Genomic DNA, 22,503 nt, shown 5'->3' with positions numbered 1-22,503 from the left:
GACTTTGATTTAAGTTAGTATCAATCCATAAGCCAAAGCTGGTTTTAGCTTTTAACCGGAGTCACTAAAATCTTCTCAAAAGAAACTATAAAGAGCCGGCTGGGTCAGGCAACGCCGCCGCCCGCCTGCAGCCCTGGTAACTCTATTTTCTATTGAGCACCGACAACGTTGCGTGAATAAGACAGTTTACATAAATTATTATTTACAATTGCACAGACCGTTGATGTTGTGCGTTCTAAGCGAAAAGGTGAACTTGACCCCGGTGCCGATAGACCGCCGAGCAATTGGGTGTGAAATTCGCGAGCGAGCCTTGTGGAATTCGCACGCGAAAATCGAAGCGAATCGCAGCGATCGAAGAAATTGCAGCGCAAATAATTCGTATAGCCTCGACGACTGAATTTTTAACGCGAGAGCGGGGTGTGCGTGTGTGTGTGTGCGCTGTGCTGTGATTCTGTGTGCGTGTGCGTGTGCAAGCGTTTTTGTTAGAATTCGCATTTTACGTAAAGAACTAGCTTTTATCAGCAGTGAACTTGATGTTGGCGAACCTATATCGCAGCAGGGCCAAATTGAACAAGTTCTTGCAGCTTCTGGCGGTAAATTGGCGAAATAAGACCCATTAAAAACCCCCCTCTGAAAATATAACCCACAAATTAACCTCGCCCCTTGACATTCAAAGTTATATTTGTTTCCCCACTTATATATGTGCACATATATATATATATATATATATAATAATAATTGTGTGTTTGGGTCTTGGAAGTGCAACTACAACTATTAATCGTGCCTAGTACACATTTTATTTTTACGCTCTCTGGCTGTCTCCGTCTCTCTCTCTCCCTTTCTGTTTCACCCCTTCCTTGCAACAACAATACCTATGAGTACTTGCTGAGTGCCCCAACAATACTTGTGTTGAAGAATGCCCATCCTTGCACCTCCAAAAAGAAATGAAAAAATGTTTGAAAAACACCAACACCACCCATAAGCGCTCTTCTTCCCCCATTTCCATTGGCATGTCTGGCAACCCTGGCAATTGGTCGACGGCCATTGCTTCTCAACTTGTTGCTCGTCTCGCTTGCTCTCTCACTCTCTACTCTCTTTTCAAGTACGCTCTCTCTGCCGCGAGTGTTTTGGCATTTTTGTTATTTATTTCCGTTTCGAGTATAGTTTTATGCGAATTGAACAATGCCAAACAATGAAACGCCTGAAGACCTGTACAAAGTGTTAATGCTAACATTTAAATGGGAATCCGAAATTCGGACATGACCGACAACACCTGTCCAATTGGAAGTTACAGCACTAATCGGAGGAACGCTGCATGAACGTGTTTTCGGTACCGTTTAGAACCGGATTTTCTATGCTAGAGAATGAGAATATGATCGCGGTTCTGTGTGGACCAGAGAACTGCAAGGGTGGCACTTTTTTACCACTCGACTCACACCCTACAATTTTGTGTGCGGGTGCTACCCGCCACGCACATCGCGGGTACTTACAAACACACAGTATAAATCTGAACATGTAGACAAGACACCCCGTTGTGCGCGCACCCGAATCAATACGGTGCTCCGCGTCGCGGGTGCCGATCACACACTGCCTAAAAAGGGATGAGTGAGAAAAACACTTGTGGGTATACCGTTAAACACATGGGTGTTTCCAAAAATACTCGGGTGTTTCCAAAAATACTCGAGTGGTCTCGTAGGTAATCGAGTCACAGACAAGATGCGTAACTCCATGCGTTTTACACTCCATACGTTTACACACTATTCTTTCGGCGTGGCTCTAGACTTTGTCGAATACTTTGTAAAATATGCCCTTCATCTTATTATTATATATTATTATAATTATATATATTATATTATATTTTATTATATTATATATTATTAATATAATATATATATATATATATTATATTATATATATTATTATATATTATATATATTATTAACGTTATTATTATTTAAATATAGATTATAGTAAAAATAATAGTACATAATGTCACAAAATTCATTTCAAAAATTACTTTATATAAGAATATTTGTCATTAGAGTATTCAGGTAGCGACGTGTGAAAAATAAATAACGGAATGATTCGAAACGGGTGGCACCCTTTGAGTCCATCAAAGACGTGAGCACGAAATTTTTCTTGGGTATTCCCTTTTACCCTTCATTTCTTATACCCGTCACGCTTCCTCCCATACAAATTTTAGGCGTACAAAAAATGACCAGAGAACTGCAGCCCGCATACAAAAAATGACGTGCGGCCGATCGTTGACTGTGCGTCCACTCACCCAAACGGCTCTTGCGCAGCAGGCCTCGGGTGGTTTTTTTACTCGTAACAAAAACACAACGTCGGTAAAACACTCGAGTATTTTGTGTTGCCGCAAGTAGGGTGTCAAAAAAAACGGGGTGCCTAGAGTACCGAGTGTTTATCGGGTGGACGTAGAGTGCGAGTGGCGGGCTGCAGTTCTCTGGTGTGGACATCTTGTGACAACTTTGGAACTCCGATCCGAAGCGGTTTTCCGCCATTAAGGCAATTCCAATTGGAAAGCGCGCAGCGAGAGATTCTTAAAGGTTGCTCCGTTTCCCATTGGCAATGTGTTTACAGTTATGGTTAAGTTAATAGCGGCGTGTGCATGTATTATATAGATAATTCGAGTTATGCACGTTCCACTGTACAGTGATCAAAGGAAAAAGAAACTATTGGAATTTCCATGAAGTTGCATAACAAATGAGCAATAATAGTGATGAGAAGATTCGTGGTAGATTTCAGTAAACCCTTAATTTACATCGAGCGCCCCTTGAATGCGAATGCGATTGCGTGTGTTTGTGTGTGTGTGTCTGCTTGAGTGTGTTGTTTTGTGGCTTAATTGCACGGTGTGTTGTGATGCTATTGTTATTTTTCCTTTAGTTATTGCTACGTTAATTTCTTTCTTTCGACCCTCCACAGTGCAAATATAATTTTCAGATAGCAATCAACTGAGAGCGGTCCAGCCCGGCCTGTTGTATTTGTTTGTTTGTCCGGTTGTTTACGTTTTTTTCTCTCGCTGCTTTTCATACGTATTTTATATTTGTTAAAAATAAAAAATCGCTATAAAAAAAACACACATAGAGGAGAGCACATCCAAAGAGCCAAAAAGAGCCAGAACCGATTGCGTATTATGGATAACGAGGCGTTGGAACCAACAATAAAGAGCAGTACGTCGTCAGCGACGCCAAACTCAGCAGCAGAATCAGAAACGACAACAACAGCAGCAGCTTCAGTTGTGGAAACAACAACAACAATCGCGGCGGCCACAGCGTCAGCGGCAGAATCCAAAAACGAAACAACGGCCACAAACAACAATAGCAACACAAGCGGCAGCATCAGCAGCAGTAGCAGCAACAACATAGTCATACCGGCATCGGCCACTAACGGTATCAAAGAGAGTAACAGTAACTTAAGTACAACAACAACAGCAGCAGCAGTAGCGGCAGCAACAACAGTAGAAGGAATAACATCCACAATCGTGGTGACCGGCGGCACTCCTCCATTGAGCAGTTTGGTGAGTAGCTCTGCCCCAAAACACCAGCCCACCCCACCACACTCCCCCACTCACTCACTCTCTTTCTCTTGCTGTCTTTAAGCCACAGTCTCTCCCTCTGTTTCTGTTACGATCTCTCTCTGTCTTTCACCTGTCGCCCTAATTGCATGCCTACCGTTATTTTGGCGTAAGCGTAAACCTCACTCGTAATGCTTACTCGCACACTGTGCATTTGTGTGTGTGTGAGTGTGTGCAGAGCACAACACTTCCCTAAGCCTTATCTTATCTAATCAGTGCAAATGATGTGTGTTATTGTATCGTTGCTGCCCCTCACCCCGCACGATTCAAGTTAGATTGACCAACACCAATTAGATTCACAATGTTGCCAATTGTTAAATGAGTGTGTGTCGTTAACAAACAAATCGAATCGGAATTGTATCGCAAGTGCTTGACAAGCCAATCTGCACCCCCTTCTTCACATCTCCAATTTGACTATTTTTTTTGGAGAGATAAACTTATTAGATCTTTTATTTTAAATATCTGAGTTTTTAATTAATTTCATTGGTTTTTTTATAGGAGATATGCTCCATTTAATTATTTCTTTTAGTAGACGAAATAGTCTTTATTTAACAAAAGATATAAATAGCATTTAATGACTTTGTAAGTGATAACAGTAATCGATCTTTATTGCTTTTAATTTTGGTTTACAAATCGTTATCTTTTCAATTATATTACCTTGGGTTCTACGTTCTGATAAGACTTTTTCGATTGAATAAATAGATTGCCCTGAATCATAGATTTTATACGATTTCTCGTCATTTTTGTGTCAACAAAAGACGGAGTTGATTAAACAAATCTTTATACTCACATGCCTGTTATTAACTAGATGAACTTTTAATGAAAAATGTTAAAATTTCTAAATTTTTGTGTCACCAACGGCAAAATTATTGAACATTTCCAATAAAACTTATAAAGTATAAGGCGAGCACTTTGCTTTTTGAAACTACCAACAAATTGCTCAATGAAATGCTTTAAAAAATAAATAAATGTTAGTGCCTGGAAAATATATACAAACATATATGCCACCACCTGAATCCCTGGTAGACGCCAGCAATATAATCCTATATGTGTATGGAAAGCCTACCGAACTCCAGCTTCCTGATCCCAGAGCACATTTCAATGTTGGGCATTACTAAACTCAGACTAAAACACACCCACAGGCAGCTCGACTTAGGCGTCAAGGATTCGCACAGTCCAAGGTAAAACCGATGGCCAAAATGGCAGCGAGGGACCAACCCGAACTGAACTGCTTTGCTCTGATTTTGCAAGTGCTACGTTTTGAGTATGCTTTTGATTCGATCGTATATATTGCTTTGCATTCGTTGTTAAAACTATTTTCATTTACTAAGCTTAAGCCAAGCCGTTGAAATGGGAAACGATAATCAGATAAGTGTCAATTGTGCCCCTTTGCAGGCTAACAAACTCAAGGACAACACACCACCGTACGATGCACCGCCGCCCACGCCGATCAGCAAGGTCCTGAACATCACCGGCACCCCGATCGTCCGCAAGGAGAAGCGCCAGACCAGCGCCCGATACAATGCCTCCAAGAACTGCGAACTGACGGCCCTCATTCCGCTAAACGAGAGTGAGTAGCCATGGAGTAGTGGACCCTACTACTTAGTATATTACTTTATAATACATGCACTGCCAACTGTTCAGATCGATATCTCTTAAGCCTGCAGATCGGTTGTAAGGGGTTGAATTTGGTACTGCTTGCACACGTAGCATACATTTCAGGGCAGGGTTCCAATTTTGCGATATGAAATACCTTTCTTATTGAAGTTTCAATGTTGTCTACTAACATCGCCAATCCAGTCTGTATGCAACTATGCACTTAAATCAGATTGTACAGAACGTAGTAATTCCCTTAACGATGCATAATTACATATATTATGTCAATTAAATCCAGTAAATTTCCATCATTATAAGTTCAGCTTTAACTTATAACAGGCATTCTCTGTAAAGTGTACCTACGACCTGCAAGCTTGTTGGGAATATTGATTGGCAGGCCGATCTTGAACGCTTATATGGCCGGCGCTTGATTAATTTCGCTCAGCTGTTGTAATTTGTTTATTATTTGTTAATCACGTACGCGAAAGTTAAAGGTCAAGGGAGTGTCGTCTGATTAGGTGGGTGGCAACACTGACGCACGGCCACTCACACATGTGAACCAAGCAGCCGCATCAATTTACACCTCTCTCTCCTCATTTCTCCCTCACCGGAATTTCAACACATGCGCTCTCTCCGCAGCCTCTCATTACACTGCGAGAAAGCATCATTAGAGGATTTCACAGAACATCTTAAATTACATACATAAAACGGCATTTCTTTATGACACTTGTGTATAGCAATAATTCGAAAAAGTGTATCCAAAAGTGTATCAAAAGCTTAGTATTTATGAATTCGTTTAAAAAAACAAATTCAATATTTTTAAAAATCATATATGTACATAAAATGTAATACCTGCCCATATTGATTATGAAATTGTTACACTTTTTTTTCTGTGCAGCATTAATGTCATCGTATTGCGTTATTCACATACCTTTCTGCTAATTGCTTGGGCGGTTTCGACTCACAAATCGAATAAACAAATTTCGCTTGTTCAATACTATTTTATTTTATGAGGTTTTATTGTTATTGTGGCTCGCTCGCCCACCTAGCCCACTTTCGCTCTCTCTATTTTCTCTGTCTGCTGCTCACCAAATTTCTCTCCATTTCTCTCTCTCTCTCGATATCGATTTTTCCGATTGGCGCAGCAGTCGAAGCAACAAAAAAGAACCGTTTCAAGACCGTGAACGTCGAGTGCCCCGAAAACTTTAATATTAGTTGAAAATATTCGTTTCCCAAGTTAATTGCTCTCCTATCCTATTCCCTAATTTGATCCCCTTCGAACCGTAAGTTTTTCCACGTAATTATGGCCATTTGGAGGCAAAAGAAGCATTTTAGCAGAGGCGTTGTCATTTCCATTTTCATTTCCATTTGCATTTCATTTCGTTTTGTGTTCCCATCAGCGCATAATCGCATTTGGCGTTAATCTAAACCATTATCTATATTGCAATTCCATTACAGATTCTATAGTTTCATACTTAGCGTGCCCAAATTGAGTTTCTAGTGTAGTCTTTCTCATGTGTTGTTGTTGGTCGGCGGGGGCGGCTGGTAAAAAAGCAGGCGTTCCGTATCGAGATTAAAAGCGAGTGCCATTTGCTCCAAGTGCCGGCACTAATGAGATGGTCTTCGGTGCTATGTTGCTGACGGGCAACGGGCTCAAAGGTCCCAAACAGCAGCAACAGCAACAGCAGCAGGAGCAATCGCAACAGCAGCAGCAGTCGCAACAGCAGCAGCAAGAGCAAAGGAAACCGGCGCCCATTAAATCCTCCAGCAAGGAGCAGGAACCGCAGCCCATTGCAGCCGGGTATTATGCCCTCGGCATTCGCATACCCAAATCGCCATCGTTTCACAGCGGCCTAGATCAGCTGGCCGACGACGAGTTGGACGATCAGGTGCAGGATCAGCAGCAGGGTCAGGAGCAGCAGCAGCAGCAACAGACCGGCAGCCGATTCAGGTTTAGCAGCGTGGAGGAGCTAAAGGCCAAGTTCGAGGGGCGGAAAACGCCCCTCTCACCGCCAGAGGCAGCAGCAGCAGGAGGAGCACCAACCACATCCTCCTCACCCTCGTCCTCGTCCTCGTCCACCAGCTCCAATTCCTCGGCCTCGGCCCTGTCCTCGCTTTCGCAGGCGGCCTCATCCTCGCTAGCCTCGGCGGCTGCTAACTCCTCGGCCTCATCCTCGGCCGCCACGTACGGTGGTGGAGCTAATTCGGCTGCAGCTGCACTGATTGCCTCCTCGCCATTTGGATCGCAGTCCTCCACTTCTTCGCTCTCGATATCCTCGAATGCCGGCATGTCGAAGAACGCGGCAGGAGCAGGCTCTGGATCTGGATCTGGAACAACGACATCGGGCGCCGCTAGCGGCAGCAATTCACTTGTGTCCACTTTGGCGCAACACTTCTCGGCGGCCACATCCGCCGCAGCATCGGCGGCAGCCGCTGCGGCATCCTCTGCCTCGGCGGCGTCCTCCTCGTCAGCTTCCTCATCCACCGCCACCAACAACGCAGCCAGCAACTCCATCGCCGCCAGCAAGGTTTGCAGCTTGGTCTTGTCCATACACACACACTCAGCGATCTGAATACCCAACACATAACCACATCACCACCTCCAAGTACAAACCACAAATTTTACACTTTCCTCCAAACTTTCACTAATTGAATTAGCTTTTGGGATAACATTTCAAGTACCTTGTTTATTAAAGTTTTATCTGCATTGTACTTATTGCGTGACCAAAATTGCCTTGAAGCTAATCCATTTAGTAGCATCTCCACACACTATCCGCACACTAACTTCATCCCAATTGAACGAACCGAAATTTGATAAATCAAAAACATACTCTGCTCTCATTTCATCGCTTCCTCATCATCCAGTCACCTGTGAGCGCGGCCGCGGCCATAAAGAACATACTGAATGCCACCAAGAGTGTGGGTACCAGTGCTGCGGCGGCGGCAGCAGCGGCGGCCACCTCCTCCTCATCATCCCCATCCTCTGCGGCGGCTGTGCCGTCGTCCGCCGCCACCGCCGTCGTCGCTGTTCCCACCACCAGCGATGTGCCCGCAGAGGAGCTGCGTCCGACGGTGGCCCAGAATCTGGTGGGCGGCATTAGCATCTCACTGGGAATTGGCCAGCGCAATGGCGGCGCAGCACCCGCGTCATCAGCAGTAATGGTGACATCTAACGCCACCCTGGTGGTGACCACATCGAGCCTAAGCATCCGGCAGAACGGTGACATACTGCCGGGTCATCCGGCGGGTCTTCAGCCCTCGCCCCAGACGCTGCAACAGCTGACGGGCAGTCCGGGAAGGGCTCGCGACCGGAATCTGTTCTACACGCCACCCACCGCTTCGGTTGCCATGGCGCTGCCTGCACTGCGAGGTTGCTATCCCGAATGGATCCGGGCCAATGGCGATGGATGGAGCTATTCCAGCCATTGCCCTTGGGCCTGAGGTCCTCCAGCTACTTGATCCTTTCTTCTGATCTTCATTATGTTCGTTTTGAGTTTCGCTTGCCTGCTTTTGGTTGGTCGTTTTTGTAGTTGTAGGTTCTTTTTATTTCATATTAAGGTCAATTTTATATGGTTTATATATTGTTTGATATATCCACTGATATATTTTGAAATTAATGATGATTTCATTTGTATTTCCATAGAGACCGCCGCCAGTGAACGAGAGGAGCTGTTCATACAGAAGATCCAACAATGCTGCACACTGTTCGACTTCTCCGAGCCGCTCAGCGACCTCAAGTTCAAGGAGGTGAAGCGGGCGGCTCTGCACGAAATGGTCGATTTCCTCACCAACCAAAATGGCGTAATAACCGAAGTTATTTACCCGGAGGCAATCAATATGGTAAGCTCCTATTTAACCAATTTAATATCACATGCTTACCGACCTATCTGTTCTCATCAGTTTGCTGTCAACCTTTTCCGAACTCTGCCGCCATCCTCCAACCCAAATGGCGCCGAATTCGATCCGGAGGAGGATGAGCCCACGTTGGAGTCCTCTTGGCCGCACCTACAACTCGTTTACGAGCTGTTCTTGCGCTTCTTGGAGTCACCAGATTTTCAACCAAGCATGGCAAAACGTTTTATCGACCATCAATTTGTATTACAACTATTGGATTTATTCGATTCGGAGGATCCACGTGAACGTGATTTCCTAAAGACTGTTTTACATCGCATCTATGGAAAATTTTTGGGCTTGAGAGCATTTATTAGAAAGCAGATCAACAATGTCTTTTACAGGTGAGCTCGGCATGGATATGAATATCTATGAGGAAATGCCTCACACTACTAATCGCATTCTACATTTAGATTTATTTATGAAACGGAGCATCATAATGGCATAGCCGAATTGTTGGAAATCCTGGGTAGCATTATCAATGGCTTTGCTCTGCCGCTCAAGGAGGAGCATAAACAATTTTTACTTAAGGTATTGCTGCCATTGCACAAAGCCAAGAGCCTCTCGGTCTACCATCCGCAGCTCACCTACTGTGTGGTGCAGTTCCTGGAGAAGGATCCAAGCTTATCGGAGGCGGTCATCAAGTGAGTAATGAATTCCTGATTTTGCGCATTTTGTAATTATCCCATCGTTGCCATCTTTTGTTATAAAATTTATAAATAAAAAAAAATTTCAATATTCTTGCAGAAGCCTGCTTAAATTTTGGCCCAAGACGCACAGTCCCAAGGAGGTTATGTTTTTGAACGAGCTGGAGGAGCTGTTGGACGTAATTGAGCCGGCCGAGTTCCAGAAGGTGATGGTGCCGCTGTTCCGCCAGATAGCCAAGTGCGTCTCCTCGCCTCATTTTCAGGTGGCCGAGCGTGCGCTGTACTATTGGAACAACGAGTACATTATGTCGCTGATATCGGACAACTCGGCGGTGATATTACCCATCATGTTCCCAGCGCTCAATCGCAACTCAAAGACGCACTGGAACAAGACCATCCACGGTCTGATCTACAATGCACTCAAGCTGTTCATGGAGATGAATCAGCGGCTTTTCGACGAGTGCAGCAAGAACTACAAGCAAGAGAAGCAGATGTATGTGTTAACTTTAGTTGATAGTTAACTTTCATGGGACCATGCGTTGTGTTTGTACTTAACCTTTGCGCTTTTTTGCATTGCAGGGAGCGTGAGAAGCTGTCGCAAAGGGAGGAGCTCTGGCAACAGGTGGAGAGCTTGGCCAAGACCAACCCGGAGTGGACAAAGGCGCGCCGGTTTAACGACTGCCTGCCGGTCAGCGAGAGCCGGGCCCTGTACGATCAATATAGTGAGAACAGCGATTTAGCGTATGATCAGAGCGAGCAGAAGGCGCGCCAGCCGCCGCCTCCGCTGCCGCCCCAGAAACAGGCGCACCAGGAGCCCCGAGAGGTGAGACAGGCACTTGCCACACTAACAACACTAAACAACTACTAATCCGCCACGTGTGATCCTGGCGTCGCTGTGAGCTGTGCCCAGCTAAGGCCCACTCTGTTTCAACTCTAATTCTAATTCTAATCGAACGAATGTCTGTTAAAATAATCACACTCATGTCATTTAAAAAAAAAATACATATTTGTATATCTTTAACTTTGTCTATTTATTTATTAATTATTTGGTTACCTCACTGTCTGCCAACCTAAACGCATCCATGCAAATTCATCCACGACACAACAACTAATCTAATCTGTGTGTCTCACATTTGGCCTGCACTTTTGGTTGTTGATAGCATACAAATTGGGCGGAACATATAATTTAATATGTAGTTTATCTTACTTAGATGTTAATTACACTTTGGTTCATCCATCAACTCATTTGTGGTCATTTCAATGAGAGAACGCGTTCCTTTTGTAACTTCAATATGATTCTCATTTATTAATTTGCACACTTAACTTAATTTTCCTCAAGTGATTCACCATTTTCAAGCTTGACTCCAAGTTAGAGTTACTATCAAAAACTAGTGTCCAATGTATCATGTTGTTAACAACTCAGAACCAGAAACCATACACACACACTCCTCGATCTCCGACCTTTGTAACACAATTCGACTTTCGGGTGTAGATGTATATATATCGTAGTCGTCGTGTGTTGTCCAACTGGTGGGCATCGCCAAAACTAAAACCAAGTTCGTCATCGGGTTTCCACCCAGCACCACAGCACTCGATATCGTAACGCAATCATCCCGCACCACCGTGTAACTTCACCCGCCCAGTGTGTGTGTGTGTGCTGCGATGCCTTAGTGTCAGAAGCGGGTCCATTTTCTATTGCCAAACCCCCCTTCCCGTTCCACACAGATTCGTGGCGAGCGGAACAAGGACAAGCCGCTGCTGCGCCGGAAATCGGACCTGCCCTCGGACAGCGGAACCGTGAAGGCGCTCAACGAGCACAAGCGGACGGATGAGTACCTCACCACGCCGCCGCCGGATGGAAACTGCTAGGAGAGAGCTGGCCAGCCGATGCCGCCAATATTCGTAGCTCCAGCGAAGGAGGATAGTCAGTCCACAAAACCTACCCAAATACACACTCCAAACTAAGGCCAGAAAGCATACATACAAACATATATAGAAGCACAAGTCCAGAGATGAAGCATAGGAACCGCACAACTAGAACAAACAATTTTGAACGATGCATTTGCATTTGGGGGCTTAGATTGGGGGCGTGGCAACGGATGCAAGCCAATTGCTATATATATAAACATACAAAATACCTATCTATAATGCATAGTAACAATAAAGATCAAGAATCCCCAACGAGATCGATTATCTAGCTCCTATTTCGTTTGCACATGCATTTTAAGATTACCCTTTTGCTCCAACGCATGCCACAGTGAAGCTTAGCCCTGAATGACTTTCTTATATATTTTCTTAAATCTTATATATTTTACCCACTGCATGTTGCTGCTAGCGTTGCTTAAGCTGTAGCCTATCAATTAGATCTAATTGTGCAATAATCTGGTATCACAACTATGCTCTTACCATTTCAGTAAACGCGTGAATATAATTGTACAGTTGAATTTGAATTGTCTAACTTAAGGCGTAGGCGTTTACCACCTTGATTGAGTGCATATATCCCCCGATTTCTGCCACATACATACATAGATAGCTATATGACATCCAAACATCCATGCCACATGCCACCACACATACTATATGAAACATGTTTACTACTCCACGACTAAAATTTGCAAATATTGTACGCTATTTAGCCTAGCAGTTAGAGCAGCTTACCCATAATATATTTATATGAAACAAATCGCCCAGCAGGACACACATAAATTGTGGTATGTATGTGCGTGAGTGTATTTTTGTATGTATTAACTATTAAATGTAGAAATATATATATATATATATGTGCGGAGAACCGATCGAAAGGAATTAGGCATTTTTGTTTGTCCTGGACTGGCAGTGGAGTATCCTGCGGACCGCCAAGGAATAGAGATGTGCCAATTTCTGGGCCACCAAGCACAGTTGATAACCAGGCAGGAGACTATATATATATATATATATATATACCTATAAGCATCCTTACAACGTCACCACAACAGACTGGGACATTGCTGGTCGTAGCGTCTACTTCTATACGTTAATCTATATCTATATGTAAACATGTAATATTGGATCCGTGTCAACCCAGTCGTTTAGTTCCATAGTCAAGTCCGTTAGACAAGGATTTATGCAGATACTCTCAACTAATCTAGAATCTAGACAAAGGCGACGAAGCAGATCAAAAGAGTTTTGCTACCACTACCAAGTGCTGTACACGCCAAAAACGAAAGGCTTCAGTTTAGCTATAGACACAAATATATATATATATATTATATAAAGAGATGTATTTACATATTTTTGGCATTATAGATACAAACACAATGTGGAAAATTGCAAAACAATAATATGGGTGGAAAGGTAAAGGGAACGTAATTCATAGAAAGGCAGATTTTTTCATACAGGAAACGGTGAAAATCAAACTTTTCAACATAAGAATTAAACATATACTTATATATGGGAAAAACAAAAACTATAAAACATTTACTAAAAGTGAAAACAATAAATAAAAAATGAGTTATACACCCCTAAAACAATATATATGTGCAAATTGTAAATGGAGCATGTAATTTTGTAAAAATTATAAATAAAAGTTTATCAAGTCGAGAACTTTGAACTTAAGTTAAAATTGGATTGCCGCCTATTTAAATATACAAACTAAATACAATTACAGAAACTAGATCAAAATCCGGATGGATAGAGATGTCATTTGGCCACTTATTGCATGCACTCATTTCACTGGAACTTTTCTGTAAGTCCTCGGGTCTTGATTGCCATTTCCGACAGATGTTGTTGCAATAACCTCTTGTTGACCTTTTCCCTGTGAAAAATTAAGAAAATTAATAAAAGCTTTAGGAATATTTATATATATTATAAGTAACGCCACTCACTTGATAATAAGAGCTGTGTAGCGCGTTTTATCCGCGTCGGTTATGAGCTGCGTGGGGAAATTGGGAGTGGCCATTAGGGACTTCATCCAGACGGCCATCTCAGCGGCATATTTTCTGTTCATGGCGAGAAGGATGTCCGCAAACTTGTCCACCTGCGATCGCGGCGTTAGGTAGCCCACGCACATCATCGCCGTGTACAGCGTCTGCTCGCCGGTGGCCAGGACGACTTCGGTGACATGGGCATGGTTACGCGACTGCATCACAAAGTGGGTCAGAAACTGTATGCTATTTCGGATGGCACCACTCTCCGGCAAAGTCATTCCACGCTGGGCGTAAAAGACCAGACGATCGTAGGCCAGTGTCTTGTCCTCCAACACTTGAGGGATTTTCTTAATGATCTGCGTCAGACAGCCGAAGAAGGTTTCCATGGTGTCCGAAATGTTGGAGAAGTTCTGCTCGGGAGTGCTCTCAAACAGCTTAAAGCTGTGTTGAATGAACTCCCTCAGAAGTTGCTGCATCAGCGGCTTGCATCCTTCGTCCTTAAAGAACATAACGATGGCCTGAAACAAAGGATTCAATTAGATCACTGTCTTTTGCACAATATTGGAGAGGCTCACCGTTTTGGATATCTCTAGAGTAGGAGCGCAGCATCGGGTCTGAAAGCTGGCCACAATGAAGAGACAAAGATCCTGCAGCATTGGCTGGAAGCTGCTCCTTAAATTCGTTATCGCATGCTTCATCGCACTGCAAGCGGCCTATAAATGGGTTACACATATATTAAACATATAAAAATGGTGTGTTTATTGCCCTACCTCCAGTACATCGATCTCCTCCACCCACATCTCGGCGATTCTCTTAAAGATCGGCATCGTGCGCTGCATGACGAGGAGAACTGGCTGCACAATCGGTTGGTCCGTCGCCTGCTCGTCCACATCCGTGTTAAGCGATGAGAAGAGAGTGGAGATCATATTGAGCCGGAAGATTGTGCGAATTCGAGCAGCGGGAGTTTTCTAGGGCAACAAAATAAATGGTTAGCAACTGATCTCTATATATATGTATATTTACTCACCGAATCTGCCTGGCAAATGGCCTGTAGTTCCTCGAAGCAGGGACTGACGATAATATCCAAGTACTTGGGTATTTCCTCCGGCCGCAGCAGGCTCATTAGCTTTCCGATGCTGAACATAAGCCGCACCGAATCCGAGTTCTTCATGCGGCCCGTGTTTAGAGAGGCGTGGCATGCGTTTAGGAGCGGATCCGCATACGGCTTCAGCTGCAGCTGGCAATCGCGACACAGCTCCTTCAGACCGAGCGTCGCCTGTGCTGACATCGAGGAGTTGAGGCCGCGCACCAGTAGGTTAATGGCTGGCGGAATGTACGCCGGATTCTCCATCAGCCAATTGCAATAGGAGCCCATTGTCTCTAGCGCAGTGCCCAGTAGCTTGACATTGAGCTTCTCGTAGGGGATCTCGGCCAGCACGCGCATCAGCCGTGGTATTTGCCGCTTCTCCTCGCCACCAAAGTGCTCGGCCACCGACTGAAAGGAATAGATGCACGCCTCCAGCTTTGTCCAGTGTGTGGGATGTCTTTGCAGATCGGCAATGGCCTCGTCCAGCATGGCAGCCAGAATCTCCAAGATATAGTCATTCAACACATCATAGCAATACATCTAAAACAAATAAAATTAAAGCTATATTATGCCTGTTACTCGTTGAAAACGGTAGCCAATCCATTCGATTTGGAGTATCTAACTGCAGCAACCACTCACAAAGGTATCGGATATATCCTGTCTGTAGCACCTGAAGCATTCCAAATCATCGGAGCTCCACTTGGCGAGCGACTTTTCGTCTGGCTGCTCTGACTTTCTTACAAGAATTCTGGTTAGGTGGGCGTACAATGGTTTGATGTACTCCCAGCACTTGTGTTTCTGCTCATCGTTAGACATGGCGAACACTTCGTCTTGCAGCATATACCAAAACGCCAGGGCCATTGTGCTGCAGGACTCCTCCACCGGGTAGATGCCCGGCTTGTCCGTGCAGTGGAGAATCTCCTGCACGATGCGATGCACTAGGATAGACAGTTCCGGATCAGCGGACGTGATGCCGCTGAGCAACAGCGTCGAGTGTCGCTCCACCGAAGAGACGAACAGCATGTAGATATGTACGATAATGTCCTCGTTGTCGTTCTCCCTCTTCCATTCCGTCTTTGTGATTTCGGATAGCGAGTCCAGGAACATTTTTATAAGCACAAACGCCGTCTTTGGATAGTTGTGGCAGTCTGGCTGGATGATGATGTTCACCATGGTCTTCAGACAGGACTCGGCCAGCTCGTTCTCATCGGCGGTCATGCAGCCGTCGCCGGCGTGTATGCAGGGCCAATAGCACTTGTGCACCACTTCCAGGAGCACGGCGGTGATGGTGACGCAGCCCTCAATAGTGTAACCGATGTTTCTGTCCGAGTTGGATGCTCAATTAGAATAACTAAACAGTAATTGTGTAAATTGAATACTCACTTGATCCAGGTGCCGACGCACTTGACAGCCCTATTCATGTTACTGTACGCCTCGGCATCCCAAACGCGGTTCATTTGCAGCTTCAGATATCGCTCAACGGTGTGGATGACCAACTGCACTCGCTTGGCGAGCTCGGCGCGCAGAACGACCCGCTTGACAGACGTATGGATGACCAGTGCTTCCTCGGGAATGGCGGTCAGCACCTCCAGCATGATCCACAATTGCACATCGGCGCTGACATTCGGCATCCGTTGATTCTGAAACGTGTTGATCACCTCCTCGATGGCGCCGGGCCATTCGCCCAGCATGTGGACGATGTAGGCGCCCAGCGAGATGCACAACCGATTGAGGACGATCTTCGGTCCGCCAGCGAAGCGAACGATGGACTCGAGTATCTTCTGCTTCAACTCCTCGCGATTCTCGGGCGGCACTTCGTGCCAGTGCTTCATAAGCTTGGAGTGCAGCGTGATGGCTCCGAAGAACTGCACCTCCTGACTCTGTGTGGGCGGTGGGGCGATTGGGTGGGAGGTGGACGGTGGGCGGTAGGTGCATGAGTATACATATCCGGGTAATTGATGCATTGATGCGCAGGTCCTGCGGGGTACTCACCTTGCCGAGCTGCATTAGCTGCCAGGAAAACTGCCAGGCCTGTGGACTGGCCTCCGCATCGGTAAGCCATTCATGGGTGATCGCCTGGTTTTGCGAGTTCGAGCGGTAGAACGACACGACCGCCTCCTCCAGACGCGCAATGTCGATGGGCTCCATGTGGAATGGCTGCTGCTGCTGCTGATGCTGCTGCTGCCGAGAGGCAGTCTCCTGTCCGCTAATCCTCGGGTGGTGGTTTTCCTTGCTTCTGCCTGTGGGCACTGGATTCGCGAGTGTGACCAGCGCGCGAGGCCACCAATCCGCGCATTGGCCGAGTGTGCGGTCACTCCATTTCCGACTTTGCCGCGCTTTTTTACTTCTTGTATTAAATGTACGTATTTATTAATAAATAAATATTTAATATATTATAAATTGCTTTATATTACAGATTTGTACCCTATATGCTCGATACGTGGAGAGAAAATTCAATTTAACAACATTTATTCATGCGTACACTTCATAAAATTTTACTATTTCGAGTTAATACTCTCTGCACTTAGGGTATATCTCAACAAGTTAACTGTGAATTTGGAGATTCCAAAAAGTCCTACATAAAATAGAATCGAAGTTGCCAGAAACAGTATCGCAATTTGGAACACCGATCCACGATGAAATCCCTGCTTTCCTCGTCGATATACACCTCAATAAGGACGTTGTCGCAGAACTCTGCGACCTGTCTGTCCACATCCTGGCCGTCCACAGTGGAGCGATTGACGACGGCCCACTTGTCGGTGTTCAAGCCCGGGTTCTGTGACTCCAGTAATGCGAAGATCACACAGAGCGACTTGCTCGGACTGACCAGGGGCAGGACGAAGGTCGTTCTCAGTAGGCCGAAGAACTTAATGAAGGGCTGGCAGGAGTGTGGCGGGTCCACACCTTCGACTGCTGAGATGACCCATTGGGCCGTTTCGGTATCCTCGCAGACCACGAGCATGTTGCAGTCGAATTTCTGCGTTGAGGCACACTCACTGAAATTGAGATCGCTGACGCTCGATCCACTGTCCTCGAATAGGGAATGAAAGTGCTCCATTAGGGCGACGGTGTCCACACCATCCGAGCACGAACTCTGGTTGGTTATCACCAAGGCGTATCGTCGATTCTCGGGCATTGTGTTCGCATACGGCGGCCGGGTATCCCTCTTGCGACAATTCTTTGGCATACAGCAGTCCTTCTTCTTAGTCTTGCACTCCTCGGCCTGCTCCACTGAGCTGCTTGTTCTGCTGGTCTCCGTCTTGTAGCAGGTCATCATGTTGACCTGCGAACCAAAAATGGAAGCCATACTGCCGGTTCGCTTGTCCGCGAGCAGATTCTGCTGCGGAACCACCTTGATCACGCTGTTCTCTTGGTTGCTTCGTATTCTGTGAATGGATCAGTTGGGTTCAGAGCTATCATTTATATAGTTATTAAGCACACACACACCTTTTGACAGCCGATTCCTCATCGGAGGAGCACACTTTCGTCTTTCGCGCTCCGGAGCTGGCGCTCGAGCTTGCGGATTCGAAGCTGCAATTTGTCTGGTTCGACGCACTGGATGCGGAGGAATCTTGCGAGTTGGACACCTCGCAAAAGAGCGGAAGCCTGTCCACTGGCAGAAGCACTGAGCTCTTCGGCATGTTAAGGAAATCCAGTTGGCTCTTGCCCTCAGGAATTGTATAGAATTGGAGAAATCCTACAAATGAATTTTCGTGGTACAGCGAAAATGCTGTCCCATTAAGCGTTGTCGACGGATAATTAAAATCGCTATTATCCGGAATTCTGAGCAAACTTGTTATATATTCTTCATTTTCCAGAGATTTGTGAAAACTCTGTACGTTCAGGCGAGCCAAGGGAAGACCCACTTTTACCTCCAATTTTTGCTTCAATTCACCAATGGTCGCATTATTGTGGATCTCGAACATTTCCGGCATCTGTATGGGATTGAAAAATGAAAATATTTATTAAATTTAAGCTTTAATTATAGCTCCATTTGTAAACCGCAATTGCGAAATATGTGCGTGGTTATGAAAACTGCATACCACGCTTGTGTTTCCCTCGGCATCTAATTTCACTTTGACGAACATTTTATGTAAGAGAAGATATTAAAACTTGACTTAACAATTGCTAATATACAAAATAGGTGTGTTTGCAATTAGAATATTCAAGACGCTGATGCGCTTTTTTATTGGCGAATCTTTAAAACCGTTATGCCAAAGCTTTCGTTTTACAGTAACCTTGGCACTACGACACTGAAGGTTCTGAACAATGAACCAGTAATAAATAAGATAATTAAGTAAGGTAGTGGTTACCTTTCCCTCCTCCTTGATGTACTTTGACTCAATGTAAGCAACAAGCAACATTTTTTTCTGTATAAAATCGAAACTATTTTAATTTTATTTTTTACGAAAACAGTTAAAAACACTCTTGGAGATCTTCTATAAAAATGAAATATTGTAAAATATCTCACTACAATTTTGACTTGACACTGGGAAAATGGCACCCTGCAACACTGGTTTTGCGGCATTACTGTTTACGAATTGGGTGGAGAGCGAGACTGAGTTTGTTTGTCGACTGAAAAGTAATGAAATAACCAATTGTAATGGCGGATAAACGTGTTTTGGTCATCGATAATGGGTCCTACGAATGCCGCGTGGGCTGGAGCGACTCCAAGGTGCCGGACTTGCGGTTCCGCAATGTCCTGACCAAGCCGCGCAAGGATCGCAAAAAGGAAGCAGCTGCTCAGCACATCTCGGAGGGATCCTCCTCGCAGACAGCAGTGGAGCAATCTGCCGAGATCCAGGTGGGCAACGACATCACCAACATCGAGGCGGTGCGTGCGCATCTGAAGAGTCCATTCGAACGGAATGTGATAACCAACTGGAATCACCAGGAGCAGATCTTCGACTACATATTTACTAAGATGGGATTCGATGGGCAGGACAAGATCGACCACCCAATCATCCTCACAGAGGCGCTGGCCAACCCCAACTTTTGCCGCCAGCAGATGAACGAGCTGCTCTTCGAGTGCTACGGCATTCCGTCTGTATCCTACGGCATTGATGCGCTCTACAGCTGGAAGCATCACCAGCAAAAGCAGAAAAATGTAGTTTATTGGCCCATGGAATTGCTTACATCCAATTAATACGAGATTCCCCCTTAGATATCCGATGCCCTGATCATTTCCTTTGGCTACAGCACCACCCACGTCATACCCGTGTTAGATGGCAAACTCCAGCTGGAGCATGTGCGTCGCCTGAATGTGGGTGGCTACCACATCATCACCTACCTCTTCCGGCTCATGCAAATGAAGTATCCCGTCCATCTGAACGCCATCACCATCAGTCGAATGGAGAAATTGGTCCATGAGCACTGCCACATTGCTGTGGATTACAGGGAGGAGCTGATGCAATGGGCCCAGATGGACTACTACGACGAGCACATAATGAAGATACAACTGCCGTACAATGCGGTGACCGCCACTAACGCCATGCTAACCGCTGAGCAGAAGCAGGAGAAGCGTCGCGAGCTGGCGCACCGACTGCTGGACATAAAAAAAAACCGCGAGCAGGAGAAACTCCGCGAGGATGAGCAGCAGTTATTCGTCTACAACAAGCTGAGGCAACTGTACGAGCAGAAAAAGCTGGACAAGTTTGAGCGAGCACTACAGCAACAGCAGATCGGTACTTTGGAGGACTTGGATTCCCTCATTGCCACCATAAAGTCGCGTATTAAGCGTGTCCAGGAGAGGGCTCAGAGTGCCCCGCGTCCCAGCAAGCAGCAGGAGAAGCTGAACAAGATGCCGAAACCTCCAGAGGGCATGTCCCAGGCGGACTGGTTGGCCGAACTCCAGGGAAAGCGGGAAAAAATTCTGGGGCGCAAGCAGGCCCGCCAGCAGCAGCGATCCGAGCAGGCCAAGCGCCACACCCACGCCGCGCAGGAGCGGATGCGAATCATTTCATCCCTGGCCAAGAACGAGAAGCGGCGCAAGGCGAATGGCGAGGAAGAGGACGATGGCTTTGGGATGAACGACAATGACTGGGACGTGTACAAGCGGATCAATCGCTACAACGACGACAGCGACTCGGATGCAGATAACGAGAAGTTGCTGCAGTTCGATAAGATCCTAAATCACTATGATGCCAACACCGATGGCAACTCCAATGTTCCGCCACAGAGTGCCGCCGAGAACTACCAGCTGCACTTTGGGGTTGAGAACATTCGCGTGCCGGAGGTTCTGTTCCAGCCCAGCATGATTGGTTGCTCAGAGGCGGGGCTAGCAGAACTAATAGCGTTCGTGCTGAAGCTATTTCCCGCCGCTGAGCAGCAGCGCCTGGTTGAGCACGTGTACCTAACCGGCGGTTGTGCCCAGTTCAAAGGCCTCAAGGAGCGACTAATCAAGGAGCTGATGGAAATGCGACCGTTCCAGTCAAAGTTCGCCATCTACGAGTCGGATGAGCCAACTTTAAGCGCCTGGCTGGGAGCATGTGTGCACGCAGGAGAGCCCACCTTCGGGCAGACGCTGACCACGCGTCAGGACCACCAGGAGCATGGCAAAGAGTTCTTTCGGGAGCACACCTCTAGCAATATCTTTTATCCTACACCAAAAGATTAACATTTATTTGAAAGCACCGAAAAATATATGTAGACGCTTAAAACAGAAGTTCCGTAACATCATTGCCGAATAGTAGGTTCCAGGACTTGGGCACTGTGAGCTTAAAGCTGCCATCGCCTCCGTTGCGCAGCTGAAGGAAGTCTTCGCAGAGTTCGTTCAGTTCCCGGACGATGAGAGATGCGTCTGTGGAGTTGTCGCCCTCGAGGAGATAGCGGAATAGCAGCATGACGGGCACCTTCTGCTCCTCGAAGGCTTTGAACAGCTGCAGGGCGTTGCCGCCGCCGTAGATGGCATCGCCCTTGTGCTCCTTCCACTTGATCAGCTCCTCGTTGCCCAGCTGAGCAGCATGCGCTTCCTTGAAATTTTCGCTGGCGCGGTATGCCCACGGCGACTCCTCAATGACTCGCTTCTCGAAGCCGAAACTGCCGCTTAGAATGACTACACGTCGGGCGCCCTTCAGGAGCTCCACTAGTTCCTTCTGAAAATGCGCGGTGTGGCGGGCAACCCATGGCGCCCGGAATTGCACCACCAGTAGCTTATCCTCCGTGCCCTCGTACAGTTCGCAGGAGGAGACCTTCTCTTGGGGCTCGTGCTGATAGGCGGAGGGTCCGTAGACCGGAATCAGGGCTGGATGTGTGATGGATCCAATTCGCCGGAGTTCCTTGGACGCGATCAACAGGTCGCAGGCCAGCTGCGCTGCGTTTCCCACGCAAATGCTCGGTATGATTACTGTGTGCTCTGCTACGTCCAGAGTGGAACGCTTGTCCTTCAGAAACAACATTATTGGGTTAAATCTCTTGGTGTCCGGAATGAGTTGAAGATGCTAGTTCAAGTCAAGTCAAAAATATGAAAGTAATGATTCCAGTGTTGGTGTGTTTACCAATTGACACTGGGTGGCAACTCTGGCAAGGAGCACAATAACATTGCGGTTAAAAATTCAAAAGAGAAAACTTCGTTGTTTAAGGTAAACAAATTTTTTTTAAATTTAAGGACATTTTTTTGACTACTGCCTACTTATACATTGCATATAAATGAACGTGGCCAAGTTAATTTTTGAAGTTTTGTATTTAATAAATAAAACTGAATTCAAAACAAGAAAGTAATATTATAATACATATTAAATGAACACTAAATATTTTTAAATATCATTATTTTATAGATTGCCT

General features: G+C 45.8%; 5 protein-coding genes and 1 long non-coding RNA gene across 14 annotated transcripts; 3 read left to right on the top strand and 3 right to left on the bottom strand.

Moving 5' to 3' along the window:
• Window positions 1-100: 100 nt before the first annotated feature.
• On the top strand, window positions 101-13,330 carry LOC6727615 (serine/threonine-protein phosphatase 2A 56 kDa regulatory subunit gamma isoform). Of its 8 annotated transcripts, none has more exons than XM_016175518.3 (10): window positions 101-247; window positions 2,944-3,538; window positions 4,738-4,776; window positions 4,991-5,165; window positions 8,835-9,031; window positions 9,092-9,426; window positions 9,496-9,726; window positions 9,830-10,222; window positions 10,309-10,552; window positions 11,455-11,915. In XM_016175518.3, exons 2-10 carry the CDS (start codon window positions 3,155-3,157, stop codon window positions 11,596-11,598), a joined length of 2,142 nt encoding a protein of 713 aa, XP_016034203.1. In that variant the 5' UTR covers window positions 101-247; window positions 2,944-3,154; the 3' UTR covers window positions 11,599-11,915. The 8 variants fall into 8 exon arrangements, with proteins under 8 accessions (XP_016034203.1, XP_016034207.1, XP_039151013.1 ...); XM_039295079.2 differs by having other exon boundaries at window positions 149-247; window positions 3,106-3,538; XM_039295078.2 differs by lacking the exon at window positions 101-247 and adding an exon at window positions 478-593.
• Window positions 13,247-17,013, bottom strand: LOC6727613 (importin-13). Its single transcript, XM_016176497.3, has 8 exons — window positions 16,714-17,013; window positions 16,105-16,601; window positions 15,361-16,042; window positions 14,662-15,261; window positions 14,405-14,602; window positions 14,210-14,347; window positions 13,593-14,152; window positions 13,247-13,522 (listed from the first exon to the last, which is right to left on the bottom strand). The coding sequence occupies exons 1-8, from the start codon at window positions 16,867-16,869 to the stop codon at window positions 13,438-13,440; spliced, it is 2,916 nt and encodes a 971-aa protein (XP_016034202.1). The 5' UTR covers window positions 16,870-17,013; the 3' UTR covers window positions 13,247-13,437.
• On the top strand, window positions 16,940-17,323 carry LOC123327276. The gene is made up of 2 exons (XR_006541892.1): window positions 16,940-17,080; window positions 17,138-17,323. It is a non-coding gene; the product is annotated as an uncharacterized LOC123327276 (long non-coding RNA).
• LOC6727612 lies at window positions 17,174-19,177 on the bottom strand. 2 transcript variants are annotated; one of them, XM_016176495.3, is made up of 3 exons: window positions 19,035-19,177; window positions 18,169-18,656; window positions 17,174-18,107 (listed from the first exon to the last, which is right to left on the bottom strand). In XM_016176495.3, the coding sequence occupies exons 1-3, from the start codon at window positions 19,083-19,085 to the stop codon at window positions 17,297-17,299; spliced, it is 1,350 nt and encodes a 449-aa protein (XP_016034200.1). In that variant the 5' UTR covers window positions 19,086-19,177; the 3' UTR covers window positions 17,174-17,296. The 2 variants fall into 2 exon arrangements, with proteins under 2 accessions (XP_016034200.1, XP_016034201.1); XM_016176496.3 differs by lacking the exon at window positions 19,035-19,177 and adding an exon at window positions 18,765-18,956.
• Window positions 19,178-19,214: 37 nt separating this feature from the next.
• On the top strand, window positions 19,215-21,385 carry LOC6727611 (actin-related protein 5). The gene is made up of 2 exons (XM_002102954.4): window positions 19,215-19,828; window positions 19,886-21,385. Exons 1-2 carry the CDS (start codon window positions 19,325-19,327, stop codon window positions 21,335-21,337), a joined length of 1,956 nt encoding a protein of 651 aa, XP_002102990.1. The 5' UTR covers window positions 19,215-19,324; the 3' UTR covers window positions 21,338-21,385.
• LOC6727610 (proteasome assembly chaperone 2) lies at window positions 21,314-22,333 on the bottom strand. Its single transcript, XM_002102953.4, has one exon. It carries the CDS (start codon window positions 22,116-22,118, stop codon window positions 21,375-21,377), a length of 744 nt encoding a protein of 247 aa, XP_002102989.1. The 5' UTR covers window positions 22,119-22,333; the 3' UTR covers window positions 21,314-21,374.
• Window positions 22,334-22,503: the final 170 nt, after the last annotated feature.

Source organism: Drosophila simulans, chromosome 3R, assembly GCF_016746395.2.
Source record: "Drosophila simulans strain w501 chromosome 3R, Prin_Dsim_3.1, whole genome shotgun sequence".
Lineage (NCBI taxonomy): Eukaryota > Metazoa > Arthropoda > Insecta > Diptera > Drosophilidae > Drosophila > Drosophila simulans.
This window is presented reverse-complemented; position numbering and strand designations above follow the sequence as displayed.

Coding starts and splice junctions, on each gene's coding strand:
- LOC6727615 (XM_039295075.2), top strand. CDS start 6,808: ATGGTCTTCGGTGCTATGTTGCTGACGGGCAACGGGCTCAAAGGTCCC. Junction 9,427..9,495: donor ATCAACAATGTCTTTTACAG/GTGAGCTCGGCA, acceptor TTCTACATTTAG/ATTTATTTATGAAACGGAGC. Junction 10,553..11,454: donor CGCACCAGGAGCCCCGAGAG/GTGAGACAGGCA, acceptor CGTTCCACACAG/ATTCGTGGCGAGCGGAACAA.
- LOC6727613 (XM_016176497.3), bottom strand. CDS start 16,869: ATGGAGCCCATCGACATTGCGCGTCTGGAGGAGGCGGTCGTGTCGTTC. Junction 15,262..15,360: donor AGGATATATCCGATACCTTT/GTGAGTGGTTGC, acceptor TATTTGTTTTAG/ATGTATTGCTATGATGTGTT. Junction 14,603..14,661: donor CCATTTGCCAGGCAGATTCG/GTGAGTAAATAT, acceptor TTGTTGCCCTAG/AAAACTCCCGCTGCTCGAAT.
- LOC6727612 (XM_016176495.3), bottom strand. CDS start 19,085: ATGTTGCTTGTTGCTTACATTGAGTCAAAGTACATCAAGGAGGAGGGA. Junction 18,657..19,034: donor ACATCAAGGAGGAGGGAAAG/GTAACCACTACC, acceptor AATCCCATACAG/ATGCCGGAAATGTTCGAGAT. Junction 18,108..18,168: donor GAGGAATCGGCTGTCAAAAG/GTGTGTGTGTGC, acceptor ATCCATTCACAG/AATACGAAGCAACCAAGAGA.
- LOC6727611 (XM_002102954.4), top strand. CDS start 19,325: ATGGCGGATAAACGTGTTTTGGTCATCGATAATGGGTCCTACGAATGC. Junction 19,829..19,885: donor ACCAGCAAAAGCAGAAAAAT/GTAGTTTATTGG, acceptor ATTCCCCCTTAG/ATATCCGATGCCCTGATCAT.
- LOC6727610 (XM_002102953.4), bottom strand. CDS start 22,118: ATGTTGTTTCTGAAGGACAAGCGTTCCACTCTGGACGTAGCAGAGCAC.